The sequence below is a fragment of the Lepidochelys kempii genome, chromosome 5, assembly GCF_965140285.1.
Source record: "Lepidochelys kempii isolate rLepKem1 chromosome 5, rLepKem1.hap1, whole genome shotgun sequence".
Taxonomy (NCBI): Eukaryota; Metazoa; Chordata; order Testudines; family Cheloniidae; genus Lepidochelys; species Lepidochelys kempii.
The window spans coordinates 46678503-46703047 of record NC_136384.1 but is presented as its reverse complement, the minus strand read 5'-3'; the positions used below and the strand labels follow the sequence as shown (position 1 = coordinate 46703047).

General features: G+C 39.3%; 1 protein-coding gene across 9 annotated transcripts in view; it reads left to right on the top strand.

Moving 5' to 3' along the window:
- Window positions 1-24545, top strand: part of PDE8B (phosphodiesterase 8B) — a 164782-nt gene that overhangs the window by 96687 nt on the left and 43550 nt on the right. For all 9 annotated transcript variants that reach the window (XM_073344170.2, XM_073344169.2, XM_073344174.2 and 6 more), the window contains 7 exons: window positions 2471-2661; window positions 5022-5081; window positions 6853-6910; window positions 11029-11117; window positions 18121-18199; window positions 19631-19771; window positions 23708-23796. In XM_073344170.2, the coding sequence (XP_073200271.1) occupies window positions 2471-2661; window positions 5022-5081; window positions 6853-6910; window positions 11029-11117; window positions 18121-18199; window positions 19631-19771; window positions 23708-23796 (707 nt within the window). The remainder of the gene's footprint in view (window positions 1-2470; window positions 2662-5021; window positions 5082-6852; window positions 6911-11028; window positions 11118-18120; window positions 18200-19630; window positions 19772-23707; window positions 23797-24545) is intronic.

Genomic DNA, 24545 nt, shown 5'->3' with positions numbered 1-24545 from the left:
TTATCTCAGTTATCTGAACTTAAAAAAAAAATTACACAACATACACTATTTTTATGTATATATATATATATATATATATATATATATATATATATATATATATATGAAAGAAAAAACAAATCAAGGACGTATAACTCAGAAGAATATATCAATAATAAAACATAAATTTATTGCAATACACGACAGGATCTGATTTCCTCGCATTATTTTAATCTACCTTAGTAGGACGCCCCCCTGGGTTAGGCGGGGATAAGTAATAAAAAGAGAACAAAAACGGGGGAAGAGTGTGTAGTGGAGTGTAAGGAAGTCTAACAAAGTTCTGATTTTTCCCATGATGACTACTTCGATGCTTTTTTTGAAATATCAAATGTCAAATATTTTCCCCAAAAAATCCCATTTTTTTTGGTGCCCCCTGCTTTGCTGGTGCCCTAAGCACGTGCTTCATCTGCCTATTGGGTAATCCAGCCCTGCTTGTGATTATAATAGGCGACAATGTTCATTATGGTCAACATGTATAACTTCTCAGTGGACTTCGTCCTGGTGACCTGTTTTCCATGCATTCTGAGCCAGATTCTTTTAGCTGAGCAGTGTTCAGCAAAGGAACGGAGGAGGGTGTGCACCAAAGCTGACTTTCAGATACCTTTTTGTGTCTTCCTTTATTTTCTGGATGACCAGGAGTCAGTTCAGTGCCCAGCATAAATTAGAGTAACCTTGAGCCTGGTCTAACTCATGCTAAGCTACAACAGCCAGGAATAGCTGAAATGCAGCACAGTCTAGCTAAACCCTTGCTTTGCCTAAACCAAGGTCTGTTATCATGGCAGCTCTTTGTTGACTGGGGCACCTTCTTATGTAATGGATAATCCTGTGGGATTTGTCTATCCTCATTGTGTTGTGAGAACAGAACAGAGAATCTGCCCTTTTATATATGAAGAATGAACAATTTTCTGCCTGCAGCATAATTTTGTTGCCAATCATGGGAAATTAACTTTCTCTCATTCTTCTTTTCTTTTATAGCAAAAATGAAATCATGCTGAACAATAAGAATCTCTTTCTAATCTCTTATTCTGGGTTTGTCTTGTGTAAATGAGTGCACACTTAGGCACTAATGTTGATCCCATTGAAGTCAATGGCAAAACTATTGATTTCAGTGGGGCCAGGATATCACCCTAAATATTAGATTCTCAATCCCATTGAGAGAGTGATATTGCACCACTGTAAAACTGGTGTAACGGAATGGAGACTCAGGCCTGCCATGTTGTATACAACACCAATTCTTTCTTGTAGCAACCTCAAGATGATGACACCAGTTGTTGGAACACCTGCCTATAGGCTGTTGCTGCTTATGGCTTGGAGCAATATTCACCTTCAATCATGGAACCCCCATGTGGGTGCTGTTAAATTCATTCCTGCTTTTGCTGCTGTTGCTCATCTAGTTTTCATGGTGGATTTCATTGAAAGTTTATTGTTTTGCCATGTGATACTTAGTGACCTGCATTCTAAGTGAGCATTTGTGGCACCTTAGAGACTAACCAATTTATTTGAGCATAAGCTTTCGTGAGCTACAGCTCGCTTCGTCGGATGCATCCGATGAAGTGAGCTATAGCTCACGAAAGCTTATGCTCAAATAAATTGGTTAGTCTCTAAGGTGCCACAAGTCCTCCTTTTCTTTTTGCGAATACAGACTAACACGGCTGTTACTCTGAAATAAGTGAGCATTATTTTTCAAAGCACTTTGAGTCGTTTTTTCTTTCCAAAATAGCTAAATTTTTCTTGCTGTACTTTGAATTGAAACTATGTAGAATGCACCCCCAGAAGCCTGTGCCTTTCACAAACTTCTGATTGACGAGCATTTGGAAATTAGAGTGTATATAAAATATTTTTGAAGGAGCTAGTCAGTTCACTGTCTTGTGGTAAGCAAGTCCAGGTGCACACACAGGAATAAATTTAAGATTATTTTATTCCAAGCTCCAGAAAATTCTGCTTCACACAGTGTTGGTTTTTTCCCTACTTTTGATCCTACTCGCAGAACTGGGATTCACTGGCAATTGCTATTTGGTGGCTTAAAGGTATAAGTGTTGTATCAAGATTTTTTTCAGGGCTGAGGTCCTGTCTTCCTGGTGCAATTTTTTGCTTCTGGTTAATGGCAGGTGCAAATCCCACTACAGATCAAAAACCTAAATATTTTAGTGATAGGATTTTTATCCAAAACTAATTGTGGACACACCTGCATTCACACAAAAAGTGTCTGGGTGGAAGCTGAATAAAAATAAGGTGCTTAATATACATTATTAAAATTATGTTTAATAATAAGGCTAATGTAGTAATTAAATGGGTCTGTTTTAAATTGTAGAGTCTGATGCTGTTTTTGAAAGCAGGAAGACTAATATTTTAAATTCTAGTAGTTTGTTTGTACAATGAAGAGAATTATGTTGTATATTTAATATGAGCCGATGACTTCCCTGTTTTGCAGGTTTTGCTGATCTTTGCAAAAGAAGACAACCAAAGTGATGGGTTCTGGTGGGCTTGTGATAGAGCTGGATACAGGTGCAATTTTGCCAGAACACCAGAGTCAGCGCTTGAATGCTTTCTTGATAAGCACCATGAAATAATTGTCATAGATCACAGGCACTCCAGACACTTTGATGCAGAAGTGATCTGCAGGTAACTTAATGGACGTTGTGCTTCTATTGAATGCATTGCAGAATACCACATTGAATGGGCATAACAAAATCAAGACTTGATGACATACAGAAAACAAGTCTGGAGACTGAGGACAGGGATTGCAGTGCTCCATCACAAAGGAAAAAATAAAAACTGCTTTGGCGGCTAAGACAGCAATAGAAATAATTACATTTAGTAAATGAAGACACCTATTGTCAATATGGCTGACACATGACTAATAAAGCCATCATTTCTGGTTCATAGCTTCCGTGGGATCTTGAACGAGAGCTAACATGAAATCCTTCCTCACAGTGTGTGGTCATCACTTTTAGACTTACTCCTCTGAGAAATTAATCCTGCGTCAACAGTTGGAGCAGCAGGGTCTAATGGAACACTGTCATTTGTCCCTGTGTCTGCCACACTTAACTGATGGCACTTCAGTGAAGTTCATGTCATTCTTTGCAGGTGTGTGGTACTCTGTGTCAAAGCAGCTGCTTCTAAGTTTACAACCATTTATCATTAGGGTTCTGGGCAAGGTGTCTTTTCAACTGTTTCATTTATTTTACACATCATGTCATGCTCTGTGCCTTTTCATCGGAGCATAATGGGCAAATTTTGGCACGCTTATCCTGAATAGTATTTTACCATTCAGACACTTTTATTTATTTCAGTAGAACTACTCCCAGAGTAAGTGATTACCCGGTGGAAGTATGGCATGGGCGGTGTAAGGCTAGCCCCCAGCCCTGCCCCTTCTGTGCCCCCCCACCAGAGACCAGAGCCCTCTACTGCAGTCAGTGGGACTACCCCAGGCTAGTGCCCCCAGCCCCTGGAGCGCTGCGAACACTGCAGAGGGGGAGCCGCAGTGTGTGAAGCAGGACAGGGCCTGGGGGTGGAGCGTGGGTGAGGCCACGCCTGACTGTTTGGGGAGGCACAGCCTCCCTCAGCCTATGATACCCACTGCCCATGAAGTAAGGGTTTCTGAATCTGGTCTAATGTTAATGTGTATTTAAAAAAATAAATAAAAAGAGGACCCTTTATTACTCGCATGTGGAGGGAAAGCCATTCCACATTTGACAATCATATAATTCCAGTGTCTCGACAAGATGCACCTAGTGGTGGTTAGACCAGTAGCAAAAGGCCTATTTATGTAATGGTTCACATATGGTACAATTTATGGAAAGTAGAGCTGGTCTAACAGATTACCCTGTACCTATCCCTGTAAAAACAGGCTTGTTCCCTTAAGTACATTTTCTAGTGTTCAGTCGACTTTCTGAAGCCCTAAGCAATGAGGCTTCCACCACTTTGCTTGTTAAACTGTGAAATAGTTTCAGATCACAATTTTCTTAATATTCAGCCTACACTTTTTCCCCTTTTTACCATTACTCCTAGTTTCTACCATTACTTTCTTACCATCATTCCTAATTATACCTTCTTATGCCATGTTAAATAATTGCTCTCTCTGGTGTTTAACTCTACACATATTTGTAAACTGTGGTTGTCCACCCTTCTAGTTGTTGTTTAACCAAGCTATGTGTGTAGTTTCAGCTTTCCTCACAATTTAGTTGCCATATTTTTTGTGTGTGCTCTTCTCTGAACAGCATCCAATTTGTCAATGTGTCCCTGATATCTTGATGTCCACATATTCTGCTGGGAACAAATCCATCATGATAGATGGGTTTGAGGATTTGCAGAAGGGGCAGGTACTAGAGATCCCATGAATCCTTTGTCTATGAGGGGAAAAGCATGTTCTGTCTGCCAGGGCTGTGGCAGTTGAGGGCTGGCCTCTCTTGGTGCTCTGTACTTTCCTCCCACCATGCAGAACAGCTCCTTGTAGGAGCTGTGCTGCCATTGACGTACCTTTCACACCTCTGCACTATACCACTAATAGGAGTAGGAAATGTAGATGAGTTAATGCTTCATTTTCTTATCTTCCACCAAGATCTCTTTTTTGGCAGTCAACTAATGGAAATGGGGACCATGCCATTTAGACTGACTGCTCCCCCTTCAAGCCCACCATACAATCCACACATCCATGGAATCCAAACCAAATGAAATTGGTAAGAAGAGGCTTCTCCAGGTTCCCTTGGATTGGACAGATGCAGCTTCCTGCTCTCCCAAGCTTTGGGGCTTTCGGCCCAGAATTGAGGGAATGTGAACCTAATATCCTTAAACACCCAAAAATGAAATGGATAAAGTGCAAAAAATGTTTTTTGGGTGTCCTCTACCATTTTCCAGGCTTGACCTTATAGAATCTTCTCTGAGGCTTTGTTCATTTTCTGTTATATAGAAGATGAAGAAATTCAAAGTTGTCAATAAAGCATGACGTGATAGAGTGTGACACAGGACTTTTCTTCTTTCAGGTCAATCCGTGCTACAAAGCCATCAGAACACACTGTGATACTTGCTGTTGTTCCCCGCATGTAGGTATTTCTTTATATTTTTGTGAAAGTTTTGTTCTGTTCAAGAAAATGCTTATTATATACAACCAGTAATAATGTTTGCATGATGATGCGTGGTCTCATAGGCCACAAGCTACTATTTGTAGCTTGGGGGGAATATATTATCACTAGGAGTATTTGTTTTTACATGAAGAGGAAAAGATCAGTGATGTCATCTTGTGGTAGGTTCATTTGTTCTATCTGATTGCAGACAAAACTATAACTTATTGCATTCTCTCACTGAAGAGGGTCATAACATAATGGCCTAAATATCAGAAAAATATAGAAAGCTATGATGGAAGTTTTAGAAAGAATGTTGTAGCCAATAACATCTTGGGGTTGTGGGGTAGGGTGGAGTAGGAGAGACTAAGAAATACAAATATAAGAAAACTTAACAGTAGCTTGATAGAAGGAGGGTCCCATGTTCACTGGAACATTTCCTGAAGTCTTTACTCTGATTTTACTCTTTGCTCTCTTTTTTTACACAGTTTACTCAGACAAAATTCCCATTGACTTCAATTGAGAGTGTCGCTTTAGTAAGGACTGAGGACCTCTTCCTGTAAGGGAGTGGTTCTCAACCAGGGGGTCGCAAGCAGGTTTCAGGGGGTCTGCCAAGCATGGCTGGCATCAGGCTTTCTAGGGCCCAGGGCAGAAAGCCAAGTCCTGCTGCTTGGGACTGCAGCCAGGGACCCTGAGCGCCACCACCAGGAGCTGAAGCCTAAGCAACTTAGCTTTGTGGTGCCCCCTGTGGCATGGGGGCCCAGGCAATTGCCCTCCTTGCTACCTCCTAATGCCGGCCCTGGCTTTTATCTGCAGAAAACAGTTGTTGTGGCACAGGTGGGCCATGGAGTTTTATAGCATGTTGGGGGGGGGCAGTGGGGGCTCAGAAAGAAAAAGGTTGCGAACCCCGGCTGTAAGGCATTTGATTAACTCCTGTAAGGTGCCGAACAAGCTTAGCTGTCACTTTAATCAGAAAGCTCCTGGGGAATTAAGGGCATATAGCACCTCACAGAATTCCTTCCTAAGTATTGGACTTAGGGTTTGACTTGTTATGAGGAACACAACTAATATTAGTTATTAGCTTGAAGGGAAAAAGAGAGAGAGGACTACTAACAAAGATAAGGAACAGAACAATAATGAAGAGCCCATGAAATTTCTAAGAGCTCAATTAAAAGTTCTAGAGATGCATACAAATTATATTGCATTATTATTCCAAGGCAGTCTTGTCAAATGTAATCATGGCTCTGCATACTGTATAACTAAAGGAAATAGCGAGATCATTTTCCCCACCTAGTTTTGTTTGTTTTCTAGTTGTGTGACCAGGTAATTGTAACAAAATAAAATATAAAAGATTTATTGTTCATTTCCACTCTTTAATGAATAACTAACTTTAGGCTTTTCCCCCCTCTGTGTATACCGCTATCCTCTTTATATTAGCTTTCTTTGTAAAAAAAACCCACCCTTCTTTCTAGCTGAAAAGAGCCAGCACTTCTCTTGAACATCTAGCAGGTTTGCTGCAATAGTGATGAAAAAATATAGTAACTGCCCCCAATATCCGTCATGATATCATACAGTTAGTACATTGCTGTAGGTATCTAAATATACGCATCAGGAAGAGCTACATCTGCAAATGGATTACATGATATATACTGTGATTATATTTTGTGCCATGTTATTCTTCCTACAGTCTGTTTAGATAACTGTCAAGTTATCCTAGTTTTCATTTTGGATGATATATTCTGCTTTGCTGTAGATCTGCTGACCAAGAAGAGACCTCTGTTCTTCCCCTTCTCCATGCAGGCTTTGATAGGGTATGTAATTTACTAAAGAATCAGGATAATTTCTACAAACACTTCAATTTTCTATAACTAAAAATGAGTTTATGAATTATTTATGTAAAGCACAAGTTTGCTTGTATCACATGTTAACTTCACTGTATTGATGAGAAAATAACTTCATCAAACACTGTTCCTTTGTGTTTAACTGGAAATGTCTAAGTATACACCCTAAGAAAAACCTATAGACCTACCCAGTGCTTCCACAAGGAGCAGGAATGTTGGTAGATGAATTCCTGTTGGACTGGGCAAAATTCCCTGTGACAGGTGGCAGGATAAATATCGTGCAGTTGGGTGTCCTTTGCTGCTCCTTTGAAAAAGAAGCAGCTTGGACCCCTGGTTTGTATGTGTTGCATGTCACAGCATGCACTCTAGCCATCAGGAGATCTGTTCATCCCTCTAGCTGGCAGCCCATACCTACCTGGGACAAATGGGGCCTAATCCAACTCTAACTGAAATCAGTAGGCAGCTTTCCATTGTTTTCAGTAGAGATTGAATCAGGTTGGTTGTGTGATATTGACACTTTGGCCTGCAAACTCTCTTGGTACTCTGGGTATTAGATTCTGCCACATTGCTTGCACAAAGGGAGGATGAAAAAGGTATCTGTGCCTTCTTGCTCTCCATGGCACGTGTGTAGCTGAGAACTGAGAAAGTAGCCCTGTAAAGAAAGAGATGATAATCCAAGAGCTAGGGTGCTAGCCTGGGACTCTGGAGACCCAACTTCAATTCCCTGCTTTCCCACAGACTTCCTGTGTGACTTGGGCAAGGCTCTGTCTTTTTGTACCTCAGTCCCCATCTGTAAAATGGGGATATAGCACTTCCCTATCTCACAGGAGTCTTGTGAGGCTAAATGCATTAAACACTGAGGTGCTCAGATGCTGTGGTAATGGGGGGGGGGGGGAAGGAAGCAGATAAGTACCTAAGACAGATGTCAGCCCATACATTTGCAACTTTAATTTTCTTTTTAGTTTAGTGTATTGTTAAAAAAAAGTTTAATTCTTTTAGTCACATTCTTTAGTATTAAATTTTTTTGTCTCAAGGTTTCCTTTTCTCCTAATGCCTAGTATTTTGTCCAAAGAGTTCAAGGCCGTATGCTCTGTCGGCTAGATTGTGACGTAATGTGCAGTCCTGAGCAAGGGTGGTGCATAACCACCCTAGAAGTAGCGGCAGGAGGCACTCTGGGTGACTCTGACACACAGCTCTAAGTCATCATTCCCTTCCTGTGCTGGCCTTATACCAGCAGCAATCTAACCCTCCCTGCACTAGTTCAACTCTACTGGATAGTGAAAAGGGAGGGTTGATCCAAAGCCTTACCTGTTCTCTCCCACCTGCCCCAGGCAGGAGAGCAAGTGGGTGCAATCACTTTCTCTTGCATGGCCAGACCAAAGGTAGGGGGGTTCAGGAAGGCTTCTTAAAACAGATGGGAAGAAGAATTGGAAATGAAGCAAGGAATTCCTTTGACTAATTTTCTGAAAGATTATTGTCATCATAAATCTTTCATGATCCTCTGCCTTTTAGAAATGAATTAGATACTTCTCCATGATCATTTAACATAATCCATTAGCCTGTTGTCATCACCATTGAATGTTGAACATCATTTTCTCCTTATCGCCCTAATTATTTGTAATGCTGTAATCAGTACGTCAGCATGATTTTATTGATTAGTACCAACTTCCAACATCAACTTGTTAAGACTGGATCCCACTGAATATCTTCCTAACATACTTTATGTTGCCATTATGACCTTTCTTATCAGCATTGTTTTCAAGTTCTAGAATATGTCAGATATCAGAGTCTACTTCCATCACAAGCAGAGGGGAGCATAGCAATTTTTCATGCTTGAATGGGTATCCACAGGCTCCAAATCCATTGAAGGGAGAAAAGATCAGCATTGTGCACACACACAGACTAAGATTTTTATCAGCAAAAGAATGAAATCAATTTTTGGAAAAACAGATTCATTTTGTTCAAATTATATGTATCTCTTTTTACTATTTCCCTTTTTTGATAGCTTTATTTATCATTTCACTATTCATTATGATATTGGCATGCAGCACCTGCCTTTTACCTATCCTTCCTTAATTTTTTTCTTGGAAAAACACTATTTGACAGTTTTGTGTACCTTACTGCTAGTTCTGGTGGTTGTCTGGGTTTTTTGCACATGTGTAAATTTTAAAAAAATTAACGACGGGTTTAATCCTGCACCCAGTAAAGCTATTGATAATGATACTGAAGTCCTTTGTAAAATGCTTTGAGATCTACTGATGAAAAGCTCCATAAAAGAGGTAGGTGTTTGTTGTATTATTATTTACTGGAGTTTTGTTGTTGACTTCCTTGGGTTCTGGACTGGGCTCAAAGGCTTGTTGAAAGCTGATTTAATCTCTTCTTGGAATAGTTTTGTCACCTAATCAATAGATTTTCTACAGTACAGTATATTATGTCTATGTCCTGTAGCGATGAATAATTCTGGACTTTTGCTTAAGAGTTTTTCTGTATCTTTGTCATTTAAGTGACCTTTAAATTATCTTTATTGATCCGATGAAATTGAATCACTGCCTTTGGGGTTTGCTTTTGATAGATTCTGTGATCAGTTCAGATGAGTAATTTTGTTCGTCATCTAGTGCATAGCTGCTACAGTGACAGAAAATCTTCTGGACTGTATGTAGGGACAGTCATCTTTTAGGAGTTATTTCTGTTCATTGTTTCATAAAGTGGCCAGGAACCTTTTTCCTATGCCATAGACTGATGGAAACCAAGTCACCTAAACCTATTGCTTTCCAATTCTTGCTTCTTGGGGTGAAACACTTCCAGAGTACCTTCTGAAGTCTTCTTTTTTTCTTGTATATTTTTTGCTATTTTTTAAATTTTTAATTAAGTGGCTTTCATGTGTTCATGTTGGTATAATAAATGTTTGTGCTGATTCCCTTTTATACTCAAAAGTATTATGAGTATATTAATGAATTAATTGCATAAATCTGCTGCACATCCATAAAAGAACAGAATATGTCTTTCTCCGCAGGGTGTCCCTTTCTGGTTCTGTCAGTTCTTTTCATCAGTGCTGATCTGATTTTCTTCTGCAGCATTGTATCCTTATGTGATAATACTGCACAGGCTGAGTCTTAAATTCTGCGAAGTGTAAATTGTCCTTTAAATTGTACAGCTTCCTCTAAAAAGGACCTTTGATGTTCTTCAAAGGATTGGCTGCTGGCTCTCAATCCAGCTGTCCTTCCACAAAACTAACAACATTAGAGAAGTGTTCTTTGTGGAGAACACAATAAAATCTGTACAAGCATTTATAAAATGGTTGTTTCAGAGCTTCTCCAACAGTTTTACTAGTCCGCAGTTCACTGTAACTGAAGTCAAAGAGCCAGATTCTTCTCCCCTGATAGTCCATGGCAAAACTCTCTGGACTTCAGTGGGAGTAGGACTGGACACTGTATTTGCCAGAGAGGGGGTGGGGGAAAGAAACCAAAACTATTCTCACTTTTGGAGTGTACAGATATTACCCTTTGCTATCCTCTTTTTCTTGACCACTGTCAGTGTGCTCAGTACTTCAAGCATCCTTTATAAGCCAGGTTCTACCAGCCATACTCACTCTGAGGAGTCCCTTGGACTTCAGTGAGACCAGACATAGACTATGCTTCCTACTCCTTGTCAGTTTTGGACCACTGTGAGTTTACTTGGAATAAAGTGGAAGGCCAGAGCTCATCATAGATTAATTTGGTATTAATGTGAATGTTGTACATGTTTCTCAGGAATTGCATTTCTTTTCAGAAATAAGTGATGGACATGCAATATGAAAAGTCCTTGAATATAGGTTCTGGATCAGGCTTTTATTTTTTATAATTATCTATTTAGCTGGTTTCCTAAAACCAAACAAGAAAATGTGCAGTTACTTAGCATATTACCTCACTTGCTTTGTACATTACTGTCTTGACAATTAGAAAATCAATACGGTGGAAAAGATTGTTAGAGCATTAGCCACAAAGGGTACAAATAAAGGTTCAAAAGATTAGTGCTTCTAGGCACAGAAGTATAAATAAAGGTTTTAAAGTAATCAGACTTTTCATGTACTGTCTCTGATTCTTTTCCAGAGATTTATGGAGAATAGCAACGTAATTGCCTGTTACAATGAATTGATCCAAATAGAACATGGGGAGGTGCGGTCACAGTTCAAACTACGGTAGGTAGAAGCATAAAAAAAGGAACATAAACTTTTATTGTCCAATTACTTGTTTGTGCATCTGCCTCCTTGTGGGTTCCATATAGTGCATTCTGTATTAAGAAAACCTGTCAGAGGTGATTATCTGTCATCATCAGTTCTGATGGGTTTTTGTGCCCCACTTGCCTTGATATGGCTTATAGTGAATTTAGGCCACAGAGCAGCTCCCCTTGCTAAAGTCCCCCCTATAGATCAGAGTGAGGCCAGTTTGTATATTTATCATTCTAGTAGAAATAGTGTGAAAGAGCAATGTACAATTCAGCTGGTGGGATGGGGTTTGATATGAAATTTGTCTGGTCTTGTATACATGGTGCATACACTATAATTCAATCTAGAGCCAGATCCTGATGCCTTTTTACTCCGTTTTTACTCATTCTTCATTTGGGCAAACCTGTATTGATCTCAGTGAGAGTTTGGCCTCTGTAAGGAATTGTCCCACAGTGATGGTATTCCATTATAGGCTTTGTTTACTATAACTAGTTTAACAGAGAGGAGGGGGGTGCAAAATATATACTCAATCATCTATGTATATAAAAAACTTGTTGAAATTCATAAATAAACTGTAGCAGAAAAGAAACAATATTTAATCTTTCCAAAAATATTGAAGAGGAGTAATCTACAGTGGTGACCTCTGGAAAAGAACATCTTTTCTGTGAATTTGAGTTCACGCTACGGGAATGCTATAAACATCTTTCATTAATTGGCCTGATCCGTCACCATTTAAGTCAGGGGTCTCAAACATGCGGGCCGCATGCAGCCCCCAGGGTTATTTCCTGTGGCCCGCAGGCTCCCCGTGGCACCCACGCCCCCTCAGTATTTACCTAGAGTGGCTTTGGCCCGGCATGCACTGGGGGCAGGAGGGATTTCAGGGAAGGGGTTGGAATGGTGGCAGGGAAGGGGTGGGAAGAGGCGGGGCAGACGCAGGGCCTCACGGAAGGGGTGGAGTGGGGGTGGGGCCAGGGCAGCAGGTTGGGGGGTCAGTGGTGTGGCCTTTGGGCTAGTGTACTAGTCCTCATGTGGCCCCCGTGGTCATTTGAGTTTGAGAACCCTGATCTAAGTCAAGGGAAGCAGGAGCAGACCCTCTTTGCAGAATCTACTTTTGCTGTTGAGATGGAGATCTTATAGGGCCTTGATTTCAAATGGATCTTGAGGTGGCGTTGAAATTTGCACAGACATGCATGCTATTGGATGGTGCTTGGAAGGGCACACCAGTTGCTACAGTGTGAAAGCAAAGGAATGCAGAATTCAAAATAAGTGTAATAGAAAACTTAGCTTTTACCAAAAGCTTAATATAGCCTATATACAGTATCTGTAGTCTGCAATAAGGCTAATGGAATATAATCTGTAATGACAGTATAAAAGGAAACCTTTCCAGATAATTTGGTGTAATTTTCAGACTACCACCTCCAAACTCCGTATGTACTATGATAATAGAAACCTATTGCCCAGCAATGTGCAAAGTCAGAATCCTGCCAGAAACTCTAAATACATGAAAATACCCCACTTAACTATTCTCAGATAGTTAATTAATCAACCTAATTAGTCTTTTTGCACCCTTTAGGCTTAAAACTTCCTAGGCACTTGCATCTGTCTTCTAGCACTTGTCTGGAATGTACAGGAATAAAGAAACAAAGAATTATTGAAAAGGTCAATAGGCATTAGTTTCATGTCAGCACATTGAACATGCCCTCATACTTCCTGTTCTGTTTTCATTTGTTTCCTTTTCCAATAATCATTACATCCTGCTTGTTTAAAGAGTACAAAAACAGGATGTTTTAATATGTTTTAGCTCCCAAGGACAGAACACTAATACAGCCTGAACACCTCTGCATGAACAGTATTAATAATTAATATAAGTAATTGAATTCCCAAATCCAGGGAACATGACTCATATTGATTATCAAATTTTTCTACAGCTTTATTGAAAATAAAGCCATCAGCCAAAGAAAGCTTAAAGTCCTCATTACACTTTGAAGCCAGTGTGTTAGTCTCTGGAGGTAATTAATCTACCAAATCTATTGATATTCTTTCACCTAGATTATTTAAAGGAACTGAGCTGTGCTCTCCCCTTTCTCATTCAGTTTTCCGTAGTTTTACAAGCCATAACAACAAAATGAATACTAAAGCACTGCTTTTTTGCATCTGCATAACTCTAAAAAATGTCTTCAACTTAAAAAGAAATAATTTGGAAAGCAATTAGTCTTTAATCAAATAGAAACTGTGTTGATATTTTCATCCACTTAATGTGAGTTGCACCTCAATGTCCCCTCTGAATTTGGACCACAGAGACTGCATTAATGTAGCTCTGTTTCAAACAAACTGGTACCTTTTTACATTCATCAGCAGGGTCTACATGGGACAGTTAGAGCTCAGCAATTTAGTAAGCTTTACAAATTGCACCCTCCTGTCACACTCTGCTGCATCATGTAGACAAGCTCTAAGTGGATCTAAGTTGCTGTAACTAACACTGAGGAACCAGAAGACGTGTGTGTAGTAGGCAAGCACCTAACATGAGGGTGTAAGAAGATGCAAGGTAAAGCAGACTGACCCTGGACTTGAATTTACACTATTTTCTTGCTTTGTAAGGCATAAGTTACGTAAATTTAGTCCCCCTTAAACCTGTTTCCACCCACTTGAATATTACTGATGTGTATCTTACACCTTTCCCACACCTCTCAGTTTGACTCTACCTGGTTTTAAATCCATGACTTTAACTGAGAATGATCTCAAAAAGCCACTTAATGCCTGGATGCAACATTTTTTGGTTTGCTACGGCCAATGCAGACATCAGCCCCCAGAGACCGCTTCATTTAACTCAGTGATACTCAGATCTCAGTGGTTCAGGAGCCAAATTATTGATTAACATTATCCAAGTGTGAATTCATTGTTTCATGTACTATAGTAATATAGAGTGTGTGTGTGTGTGTATAATATATAGATTATGTATTAATATATAGATTATGTGTGTATATATATATATTATGTGTATAATATATAGATTATCATAATCTATAGGTAGGTGGTAGTGAGGTGCCCACAACCCTGGGTACCCTTGGGGAATTTGTTGTGAGATTATGTGTATATATACCAGGGTTGTGGGCACCTCACTACCACCTACCCTTAGCATGAGGAATTTTTGTCTGTGCCTGATGAGGGTCAGCTCCCTGCCTCCATCAGTCACAGGCAACACAAGCCCTGACCTCTAGGCCTACGCAGGCCATGTGCTCTCTTTACAGGCTAATGAAAGGAGCACCCCAAACTGCCAAAGCATCTCCCTGAAGTGTCCAGACCCTGTTCCACTGGACACTTGGAGTATGCACAGAATCGCTGCTTCCAAAGAAGCTATACAGCACTGAGTACGTGTTTCACCTCAGATCACTGCTCTGCTAAACACGTAGATATGTTTATAGTGAAAACAAGTAAATTTATTTAACAAGGTAGAGAGATTCAAGTGATTGCAAGTAAAGATATTGGAAACAGTTGATTACATATCAAAATCATAAAACACATTCTAGAACCTAGACTTGATTAACTAGATACTTTCATGTCTTACAGAGCAATGCTCACCCAAAGCCCTTGAAGTGTTTTACAGCCAGGCTTGGCTGTGAACTTCCATTCATGAGACAAGTCACGCTGTCAGCTTGCCTCCTCAGTGAAAGATTCAGGATGTAAAATTTCCTCTCAAAGATTTTGCAATTTTTTGATTAGCATTTGACTCAGTATGCAAACAAGCATCCATTGTGAGATATGCAATGCCCAATACATACATGACCAGACAGAGAGAGAAGCATCTGTTACATCCTGCTTGAAAGTAACCTGTCTGAGACATGTCATAGACTCATAGAATCATAGAATTTCAGGGTTGGAAGGGACCTCAGGAGGTCATCTAGTCCAACCCCCTGCTCAAAGCAGGACCAATCCCCAATTTTTGCCCCAGATCCCTAAAATGGCCCCCTCAAGGACTGAACTCAAAACCCTGGGTTTAGCAGGCCAATGCTCAAACTACTGAGCTATCCCTCCCACACCATCTTCTGGTTACCTGCCTCAAGAAAATAATTTTCTGTACAGACACGTAACTCCTTTAATATTGTCTGTACATACATTTCACAGTGATTTATTATGATCAGTAGGCCACTGGCTCTTGGTAGAGACCTCACATATTACCCTTCAGTGAATTACTATGCATGTATCTGACCCTAGGGATCCCTGTAAAACTCTCTGCCCCCCCCCCCCCCCCCAGCAGTGCCTGCTGCCAGTTGACGCCAAGAGATTCCTGAGTCTCATAAACCAAGATCCTTTTGTGGCAACATTTATATAGTTATGAAATAGTCACACAAAAGTAAACTATTTCTGTGTGCTGGCGTCATTACTGCCAGCTTCTGACTCAGAGATGTGCATATTTCTCAGAGTGGAGGATTTTTTTCCAGTAACTTAGTGTTTCTGAAGGAATGCATCATAAAACACTGAATAACTGTCATTAAACTCACTTTGGGTAAAAGAACAGGGTCAGGCTGTCTAGAGTGGCTCATGAAAATGGATGCCAACCGCAGGGCAGACTGTTACAAACTAGGGTACAAACCCCAACCTGGTTGTGTGTTCTATAAGTAGATTCCATCAGCCAAGTATCAAGTGTGAATTCCTCAAGCACTAGAAATGCCTTAACATGGAGTCACAGACAGCCCTCTTGGGCATTCCAATCTGTCATGCCACCCAGACAAGCCTGCCTTTGTTATGGATGTTCCCTTATACCAAAAATTACAACAATATTCACATTGCTCCCAGTCCCAAAGGACCAGTCACTTACCCCAGGTCAGTTGTACCTTAGATCTCTCACCAAAGACACCACTTGTAGACAATCCTATAATAAACTAAAGATTTATTAACTAGGAAAAAGAAATGAGTTATTTGCAAGTTTAAAGCAGGTGAACATACACACACATGAGTTACAGTTATAGGCTTCAAAAGGTAATAGAAGCTGTTGTAATGTTCAAACTGTGTGTCCTTTAGATCCAACCCAAGCTAACCTGCTTGGGGATCCCTTGTTTAAGCTTAGAAATGTTGCCTTCTCCAAATTCCAAGCAGCATAGTGATACATATCAGGGATTTTTATTCCCTTCCCCCAGAGTTCAAACTGTGGTGGGATGTGGGTTTGTGAACATCCCCTCTTCATGGGGGTGGGAGGGAAGCAATCGGCAAAGTCTTTTGTCCATTGATGTTCTACAATGGTTCGTCTGTTATCAATAGGCCTTCTCTTGTTGGGCAGGAAATGACACCTTTTATGGTAAACTAGTAATTCATACTAGGTAATGCTTCTCTCCTGACTGTAGGGGGTGTCCAGCTTCATAGCTAATACCTTTGTAGTTACAGAGAAAACATTTAAATATTATCTTTATAACATGGGATAGAGATGATATAAGTGAGATTAATTAATGCAGCAACTCACACACATTTCATAAAGTCCAAATACTAAACCCATTCTTATAAATATAACACATCTGTTTTAACCATGCTAACACACAGGTGAGCCAGACTGGTTTCCAGTTAATCATTTGTCAGTTTTCAGTGAGGCCTAGGGGCCTTGGCATGAGCTGGCACCTGGTCTGCCATCATCACAAACAGTTTAATGGTGTTTATGTTCACTTGACTTTTCTCTTCACTCCAAATGCATTTCATCACACATTTCATGGGACTGTTTGTTTCTGGTAAACAAAGAGAAAATTTTGCTTGGTATAACAATATGTCTTGAACAGACATTTGTAGGCTTATTGGGGTTTTTTGGAACATTGACTGCTGAAATGAAAACTGAGACATTTCAGGTGTCCTGGGACCCAGAGGAAGCCATATGAAAGACTAAGACTGGACATATGATCACTGTAAGGGAGGGAGAGCATTGTCTTCCTAGCTAGGAACCTCTCCACACAAAAGAACTTTACAGGTTCTGCTGCCATTGAATCTTTCCAAAGGACCCAGGATTTGGCCCAATGACTTCAGCAGGTGGTACATAAAAAATCAAAGAAAAATTCTGAATTTCTTGTTTGAGTCCCTATTAAAGTTATTGAAACCAAATATTTTGGTTTTAATAATAACATGGGAGCAATTAAAACATTCCAATTTGTTTTCTTGCAGGGAGACTGACTTCATATTTCTTTTAGCTACTAGTAGATCAGCAAGGGGGCTCCCAACACTTCAAACTAAATTAGTTGTACTATATGATTTTTAAAAAAACCCCATACATAATGAAGCTGTTTTGGTTGCCAGGACATCCTTTATAAAGTGGTGATCAACTCAGGAGAGACTTTTGTTGGGTTTCCTTGGTAATTTGTGTATTGTTCGCAAGATACACATGCCTGAAGACTGAAATGTTGCTTTCTTAACCTTGGCCCTGACTAAACTATTATCCAAAGGCCTACGGTTTTGGTTTTTGCATACTTCATGTTGTAATGAATGTAACTAATATCTGCCATATAAAAGATTCAGTTCAACAGAAATGCTGAGTATCTTCTGCATGTGTTAGGCCACTGAAATGGCTTTATGCTCTCAACTTGTTCTGAAACACTGAACAGAAGTTTGTCCAGTCTTTTATTAGCAGTGCCACAGGCCTTCTGTAGAGACCCAAACTGGAAGGCAGACTTCATTATAAAATTTCATGTCCACTGTTTCCCCAATAATACACACCCCTCCATAGACACTCTGGTTGTTCAGTTTAAAGCGTGTTCAGAAAAGAGAACTTGCTATTAAGAGGATGGTAACTTTTATATTGTGAATAACAATAAAAACACTTGAATGTCAGAAATGTATGAAAACTGAATTTTCAATTATTATAATAGAGATGATTACATAGTTTTGTCAAAACAGATTTTGTACATGAATCACCCACTTATTCATACAGTGTAACTGCATACTAGAGTTACCAGTGACAATTGTAATATCGGTAAAACTAATGTGATTCATTTGCTAATTGCAGGGCTTGTAATTCAGTGTTTACAGCTCTAGACCATTGTCATGAAGCTATAGAGATAACTAGTGAAGAACATGTTATTCAGGTATGGAAAATATATCATTTATTAGAATATATGGTTGGTAAGGAGGAAAAACTGTCTCCTTTTATTCCTTATGCTTTGCTGTATTTTCATGTTTTGATTTCATTGCCTGTTGGAAAGCTTTAATAAATGAAAGCAAATATGATGATCTATTTGTTTCTTTGCATATTACTATTTGCTGTATTTGTAAGGTCTTTCTTCATTGAGCTATCAGAAATATGATTTAAAAGCTGTCCCCAATATTATGCATTATGTCTTCTTAATACAAAGCCAGAAAGATTGATTGTGAAAAATCCTAATAAAGTAATACATTTACAGTGTATAGTACATAACAGAGTAAGATGGCCTTGACAGTCAAGTATTTATATAATTTTTACTTCATTTTTCTTTTGCCCCTCTCCTCTCCCTAATTTGAGATCTTTTTTGTAATTTTTGCCACTTCCATGATACGTGGCATCAAAAGCATGAGGATGGACACCCCCACTACATGAGAGTGCAGTTATGGCTTCATACAGACTATACACTGATATGCAGGATGAATAGCAAGGCCCTTTTCCCCCACTATTTTTCTCTTTCACTCTTTCCTCATGATTCCTTGATGCTTGTTGTTTCTGTTATCATGGTTAACAGTGCAAATCAAAATGGGACACTTTGTAATGTGATGTAGAGTTCCAGAAAATGGACAAAATTTACAGCAGTTGTGCAATACATAATTTGACCATAGCATCAGAACTCAAATTGTTGTTTTCACAGGACATACTGTAGGTCTTCAGCTACAGATCCATTAATGCTGAGCAAATATGGCAATATTTGAGAATATTCTTTGGAATGAAAATCATGTCTTTGCTTTAGCAGTACAGTACTTGCAAGCCTTTTTACTTGTTTGGTGCAAACTTTTGTGAGTAAGTTTGATTGTTTAAGAATCTTTTGTCTTTAATACCCATAGGCGCTTATTTATAGGGTTTTGGGTTTTTTTTAAATTGTTAATGGATAATTGGCAAAGAAATGGCTAAATTAAATTATTTGCTATGAATAACTCATCAAGCTCTAATTCTGGCATATTGAATAATATATGTTGGTTTGTTTTTGTTTTTTAATTAAAGTACTTTGGACAAATTCTGCATTAATTTGCAGTCCCTTGTCTTATTTCTGCTTCTTCACATGTTACACGTGAATTAGGGTCCATTCAAAACCTTATTGACTTCAGCAGGAGCAAGGTCAGGCCCATCAGCAAGTTCCTTGGTTTGGTAAGAGGAATAGTCTGGGCTATACAATGTGCATTCTTACAGCAAAAATTTATTAGTATAATGTACAGTAGGGCATTTCACTCGGTATCACAAAACATTTTTATATTTAGGTTTGAGTAGATCTTTTCTCTCAGTACTTTCCTTTTTCGCATGCTGGACTAAAATTTAAGGACCTCTATTTTGACAGTATGTTAATCCAGCCTTTGAACGGATGATGGGCTATCACAAAGGAGAGCTTATGGGAAAGGAGCTTACTGAGCTACCAAAAAGTGATAAAAACCGTGCAGACCTTTTAGACACTATCAATATGCGTATCAAAAAAGGAAAGGTAGGTAAATAATAAAATTACACAAAATATTCTATTTCTATACTGCCATGTTATGTTCTTCTGGACTGAAAATGTGACATGTCCCAGTTCTTCTGATAAATTACGTATGTGGGGCCAGACCTTGGTCCCTGCTCCACACAAAGGAGCTGGCAAACCTGAGAATCTGGGAGAAACCTCTGGGGAATCCTCTGGTGGCACAGGGCCACTGCTTCAATGATACCCATCTCCCAGTCCCCTTTATAAAGGGAATTCCTGTGCTCTGGTGATGTCCAGCTACCCTAATTGCCCTGTGGGCAGCTGGCACAAAGTGGAGCAGCCTACTTTATGCTAGGGGCTGGACTGCTAGTCAGCTGCCCCAGGATTGGGAGGCAAGGGGATGATAAATGTGGCTTAATGATGCCTTTTGTCCCTCTCGTCTCCCTGCTCCAAGCTGCACCAAACACAGTGCAGGGACAACCCAGGATCTGGGATTAATCTTTAGTGTACCATTTAAAGTTCTTGTCTGTCTGTCTGGCCATGAAAATGGCATTTCCTACTACACTGTTCCAGGTGTGCCATATTCCAAAAGAGAGCTCATCTACAGATGCCAAAAGTGACTTCTCTTGTTCAGTTTTGGGCTACTCAGAGGCAACCAGCAAAGCTGACAGACCTTGTGGATTTCTTATTGTGGAGACGTCACTTTTGATCCAACCTGCACACATTGAAGTCAATAGGTGTTGTGTTCTTCACTTAAATGGGAGAGATTCCGATCCACCCATAGCCCTAACCCCATGATTCCCTCCATGCGCAGACCCACTCCCAATCACTAGCCTGTGACTTCCAGAGTCTGCTCCTAGGGATACCAGAGAGCAGTGCTTGGTGGGGCCCTTAACTGCCAATGATCTGCAGGGAGGATGAGGATAAAAAGCAGGATTGTGAAAGGTCAGGATTTCCTAATGACTGAGCCTGTCTCACCGTTCAGGACTGGTGAAGAGACTAGTATGGGATCAGCACAGCAGGGTCTTAGGGAGGCAGACCAGACAGCTTCTGAGAACAGAAGTAGCAGGCAAATCTGACTGCTTCCAATACTGCCAACCTCAGATAGTCAAAAACCACGAGACTGGCTTAAAAAAAACCATGAGATTTTTAAAATAGTAATTTTTTAGGGGAGGGGGTGGAATTTTCCTTCCGTTTTTGAGCCTTTTTGGTCACATTTTCCAGACCGTCTCTACAATCATGAAGGATAGAACCTTTTAAATTAAAGCTGAGATTCTCATGTAATCACATGACTCTATCTTTAAGAAAAACAGAAGACATCACAAGACTTATGATAAATCATGAGAGTTAGCAGCACTGCTGGCCTGTTGACTTTTCTTTGTTGGGCTAAAGTGGGTTCTGATGAATAAGGAGAGTAAGTCTTTGTTTAAAAGTTTAAATCGGCCTTATCCCTGAGATAGTGTTACTGTCTGTGTTTGTGTGAAATCTGGAATCTGTGGTCACTTTTTTTAGGTGGAGGAATCTTAAAAATAATGAGGCTCCTGAGGGTGGAAAGTGAAGGGAATTTCAAAATGAAATCACTTTTTAAAATGTTCCTACTGATGTTAGTTATTTAAAAAATACTGTGTTAAATTTAAGAGCATAATTCAATCATTAGTATGAAATAGAGGGATTTTCATCCTGCTTAAAATTCTAATCTAGAGCTAATTGAAAAAATTGAACTTTTTTCAACAGGAAAAGGGACTATTTTTTTCCGTAAGTGTCCTAAAAATTTCATTCTGGTTTTGTTTTTGTTTGTTTACCCAGTATAGAGCTGGCTGAAAAACCTTCCAGTTTTGAAAGGTGTTTAGTTTTTTGTTTGTTGGGCGGGGGAGTTGGAGTCCTTTTTTCATTACACATTTTTTTGCTTTTTTGTCTTGCGTGATTTTTATCTTATTATGACCTTAAGTATGGAGCTGTTAGGGCATATCCATAATGTAATTCGGTCTGTAAAATGTGCAGTAAAGCATGTCACCAATAAATTCTGCACCTTCCCTGTGCTGGTCTGAAGGGCCCTGGGTACAGTGGAAACAGGATAGAGGTGGAGCAGGATGCTGCCTGCCGGAGGTCAGTAGAGGGAAACACAGTAGGTATCTCTAGGAGAAATGGTAGGAATCAAATATAAATCTCATATAATTCCTTTTCAAAAGAAATGCATGGCTAACTTTCACACCACAATTATTTCTGTAAAATATGTGTCAAACATGGTGCTCTGAAAGGTTCTCCACTGATTATGATTTAAAAAATAATCATGGGTATATTATAGGGCTGTCAAGCGATTAAAAAAATTAATAGCACTGTGAAACAATAATAGAATACAATTTATTTAAATATTTTTGGATGTTTTTTACATTTTCAAATATAATGATTTCAATTACAACACAAAATACAAAGCATACAGTGCTCACTTTATTTTTGATTTCAAGTATTTGCACTGTAAAAAACCAAAAGAAATAGTATTTTTCAATTCACCTAATACAAGTACTGTAGTGCAATCTCTTTATCATGAAAGTTGAACTTACAAATGTAGAATTACGTACAAAAAAACCCTGCATTCAAAAATAAAACAATGTAAAATGTTAGAGCCTGCAAGTTCACTCAGTCCTCCTATTTGTTCAGCCAATCGCTCAGACAAACAAGTTTGTTTGCATTTACAGGAGATAATGCTGCCTTCTCCTTATTTAAAATGTCCCCTGAAAGCGAGAACAGGCATTTGCACGGCACCATTATAGCCGGTGTCACAAGATATTTACATGCCAGATGTGCTAAAGATTCATATGTCCCTTCATGCTTCAACGACCATTCCAGAGGACATGCATCCATGCTGATGGTGGGTTCTGCTCAATAACAGTGCAGAGCTGTGCGGACTGGCGCATGTTCATTTTCATTATCTGAGTCAGATGCCACCAGCAGAAGGTTGATTTTCTTCTTTAGTGGTTCGGGTTCTGTAGTTTCCGTGTCAGTGTGTTGCTCTTTTAAGACTTCTGAAAGCATGCTCCACCCCTCGTCCCCCTCAGATTTTGGAAGGCACTTCAGATTCTTAAACCTTGGATCAAGTACTGTAGCTATCTGTAGAAATCTCACATTGGTACCTTCTTTGCATTTTGTCAAATCTGCAGTGAAAGTGTTCTTAAAATGAACACATCTTGAGTCATCATCCGAGAGTGCTATAACATGAAATATATGACAGAATGCAGATGAAAACAGAGCAGGGGACATACAATTCTCCCCCAACAAGTTCAGTCACAAATTAGTTTTTTAACGAGCGTCATCAGCATGGAAGCATGTCCTCTGGAATGGTGGCTGAAGCATGAAGGGGCATACGAATGGGGCATATCTGGCACATAAATACCTTGGCTACAAAAATGCCATGCAAATGCCTGTTCTCACTTTCTGGTGATATTGTAAATAAGAAGAGGGCAGCATTATCTCCTGTAAATGTAAACAAACTTGTTTGTCTTAGCGATTGGCTGAACAAGAAGTAGGATTGAGTGGATTTGTAGACACTAAAGTTTTACGTTGTTTTGTTTTTGAGTGCAGTTAACAAAAAAAATCTACATTTGTAAGTTGCACTTTCACGACAGAGATTGCACAACAGTACTTGTGTGAGGTGAATTGAAAAATACTGTTTCTTTTGTTTATCATTTTTACAGTGCAAATATTTGCAATCAAAAATAATATACACTTTGATTTCAGTTACAACACAGAATACAATATATATGGAAAATGTAGAAAAACATCCAAAATATTTAATATATTTCAACTGATAGTCTATTGTTTAACAGTGTGATTAAAACTGTGATTAAGTTTTTTTGAGTTAATCGTGTGAGTTAACTGCAATTATTCGACAACACTAGTATATTATTTAATTTAATGTGACCCAAAGTATCCTTGAAAGCAGTTTTCATTACATTGATTTAGGAATGGCAAGGGGTTTACTATGCAAGAAGAAAATCAGGAGACAGTATCCAACAACATGTGAGGATAATACCGGTGATTGGTCAGGGAGGGTAAGTTACCCAAAAGGTACACTTTATTTTGTGTAGTGTGTTAACCAAACTATTTTATGTCCCCAGCGACCTTGGTATGGAAACCCCAATGTGCTCATTAATAGAGTGACATAGATAAATGTACAATAAGCTATTGCTTATTCTTTGTTTTCTGCCTAGGGAATCAATAACAAATTATCAAAGCTGAACACTCGGGGGTGAAATTCTGTGATGTACATCCATTGCAGCCCCACTGAAGTCAATGCAATTACTCGTTGTGTACGTCAGCGCAGATTGTGGCTCAAAGAATTGCATGTAAAACTGGGGGGAGGGGGAAGAGGAGAAATAGCAATTATAATGAAGTGTAACAATGTCACTAATACAGAAAACTGCAAATCCAATGTTTAGGTGAACACTACATAAAAAGAATAAAAACAACTTATAAAATTACCTTCTTAAAAATCCAAACAGACTGTGAACAATTCATGGGGATCAATAGTCTGAGTAAAGGCTTCCCATTCCGCTCATCATGCATGCACATGCTTGCATTTACTCATAATTGCAGCGTATTATGCACAGGGTTAAATTCTTCCTTCAGATGTGCATATGCACCTACCACAGGAGTTAATGACATGAGGATCCAAGGGCAGAACTTGGCTATGAAATATAACGAATGCTCTTCACCTGGTAATATGTTTTATGCTTTTGGTTTTCATATATGGTCACTAAGGTCTGCTTTAGACAGCAGTGCTGATAGTGTGTTAATGTAA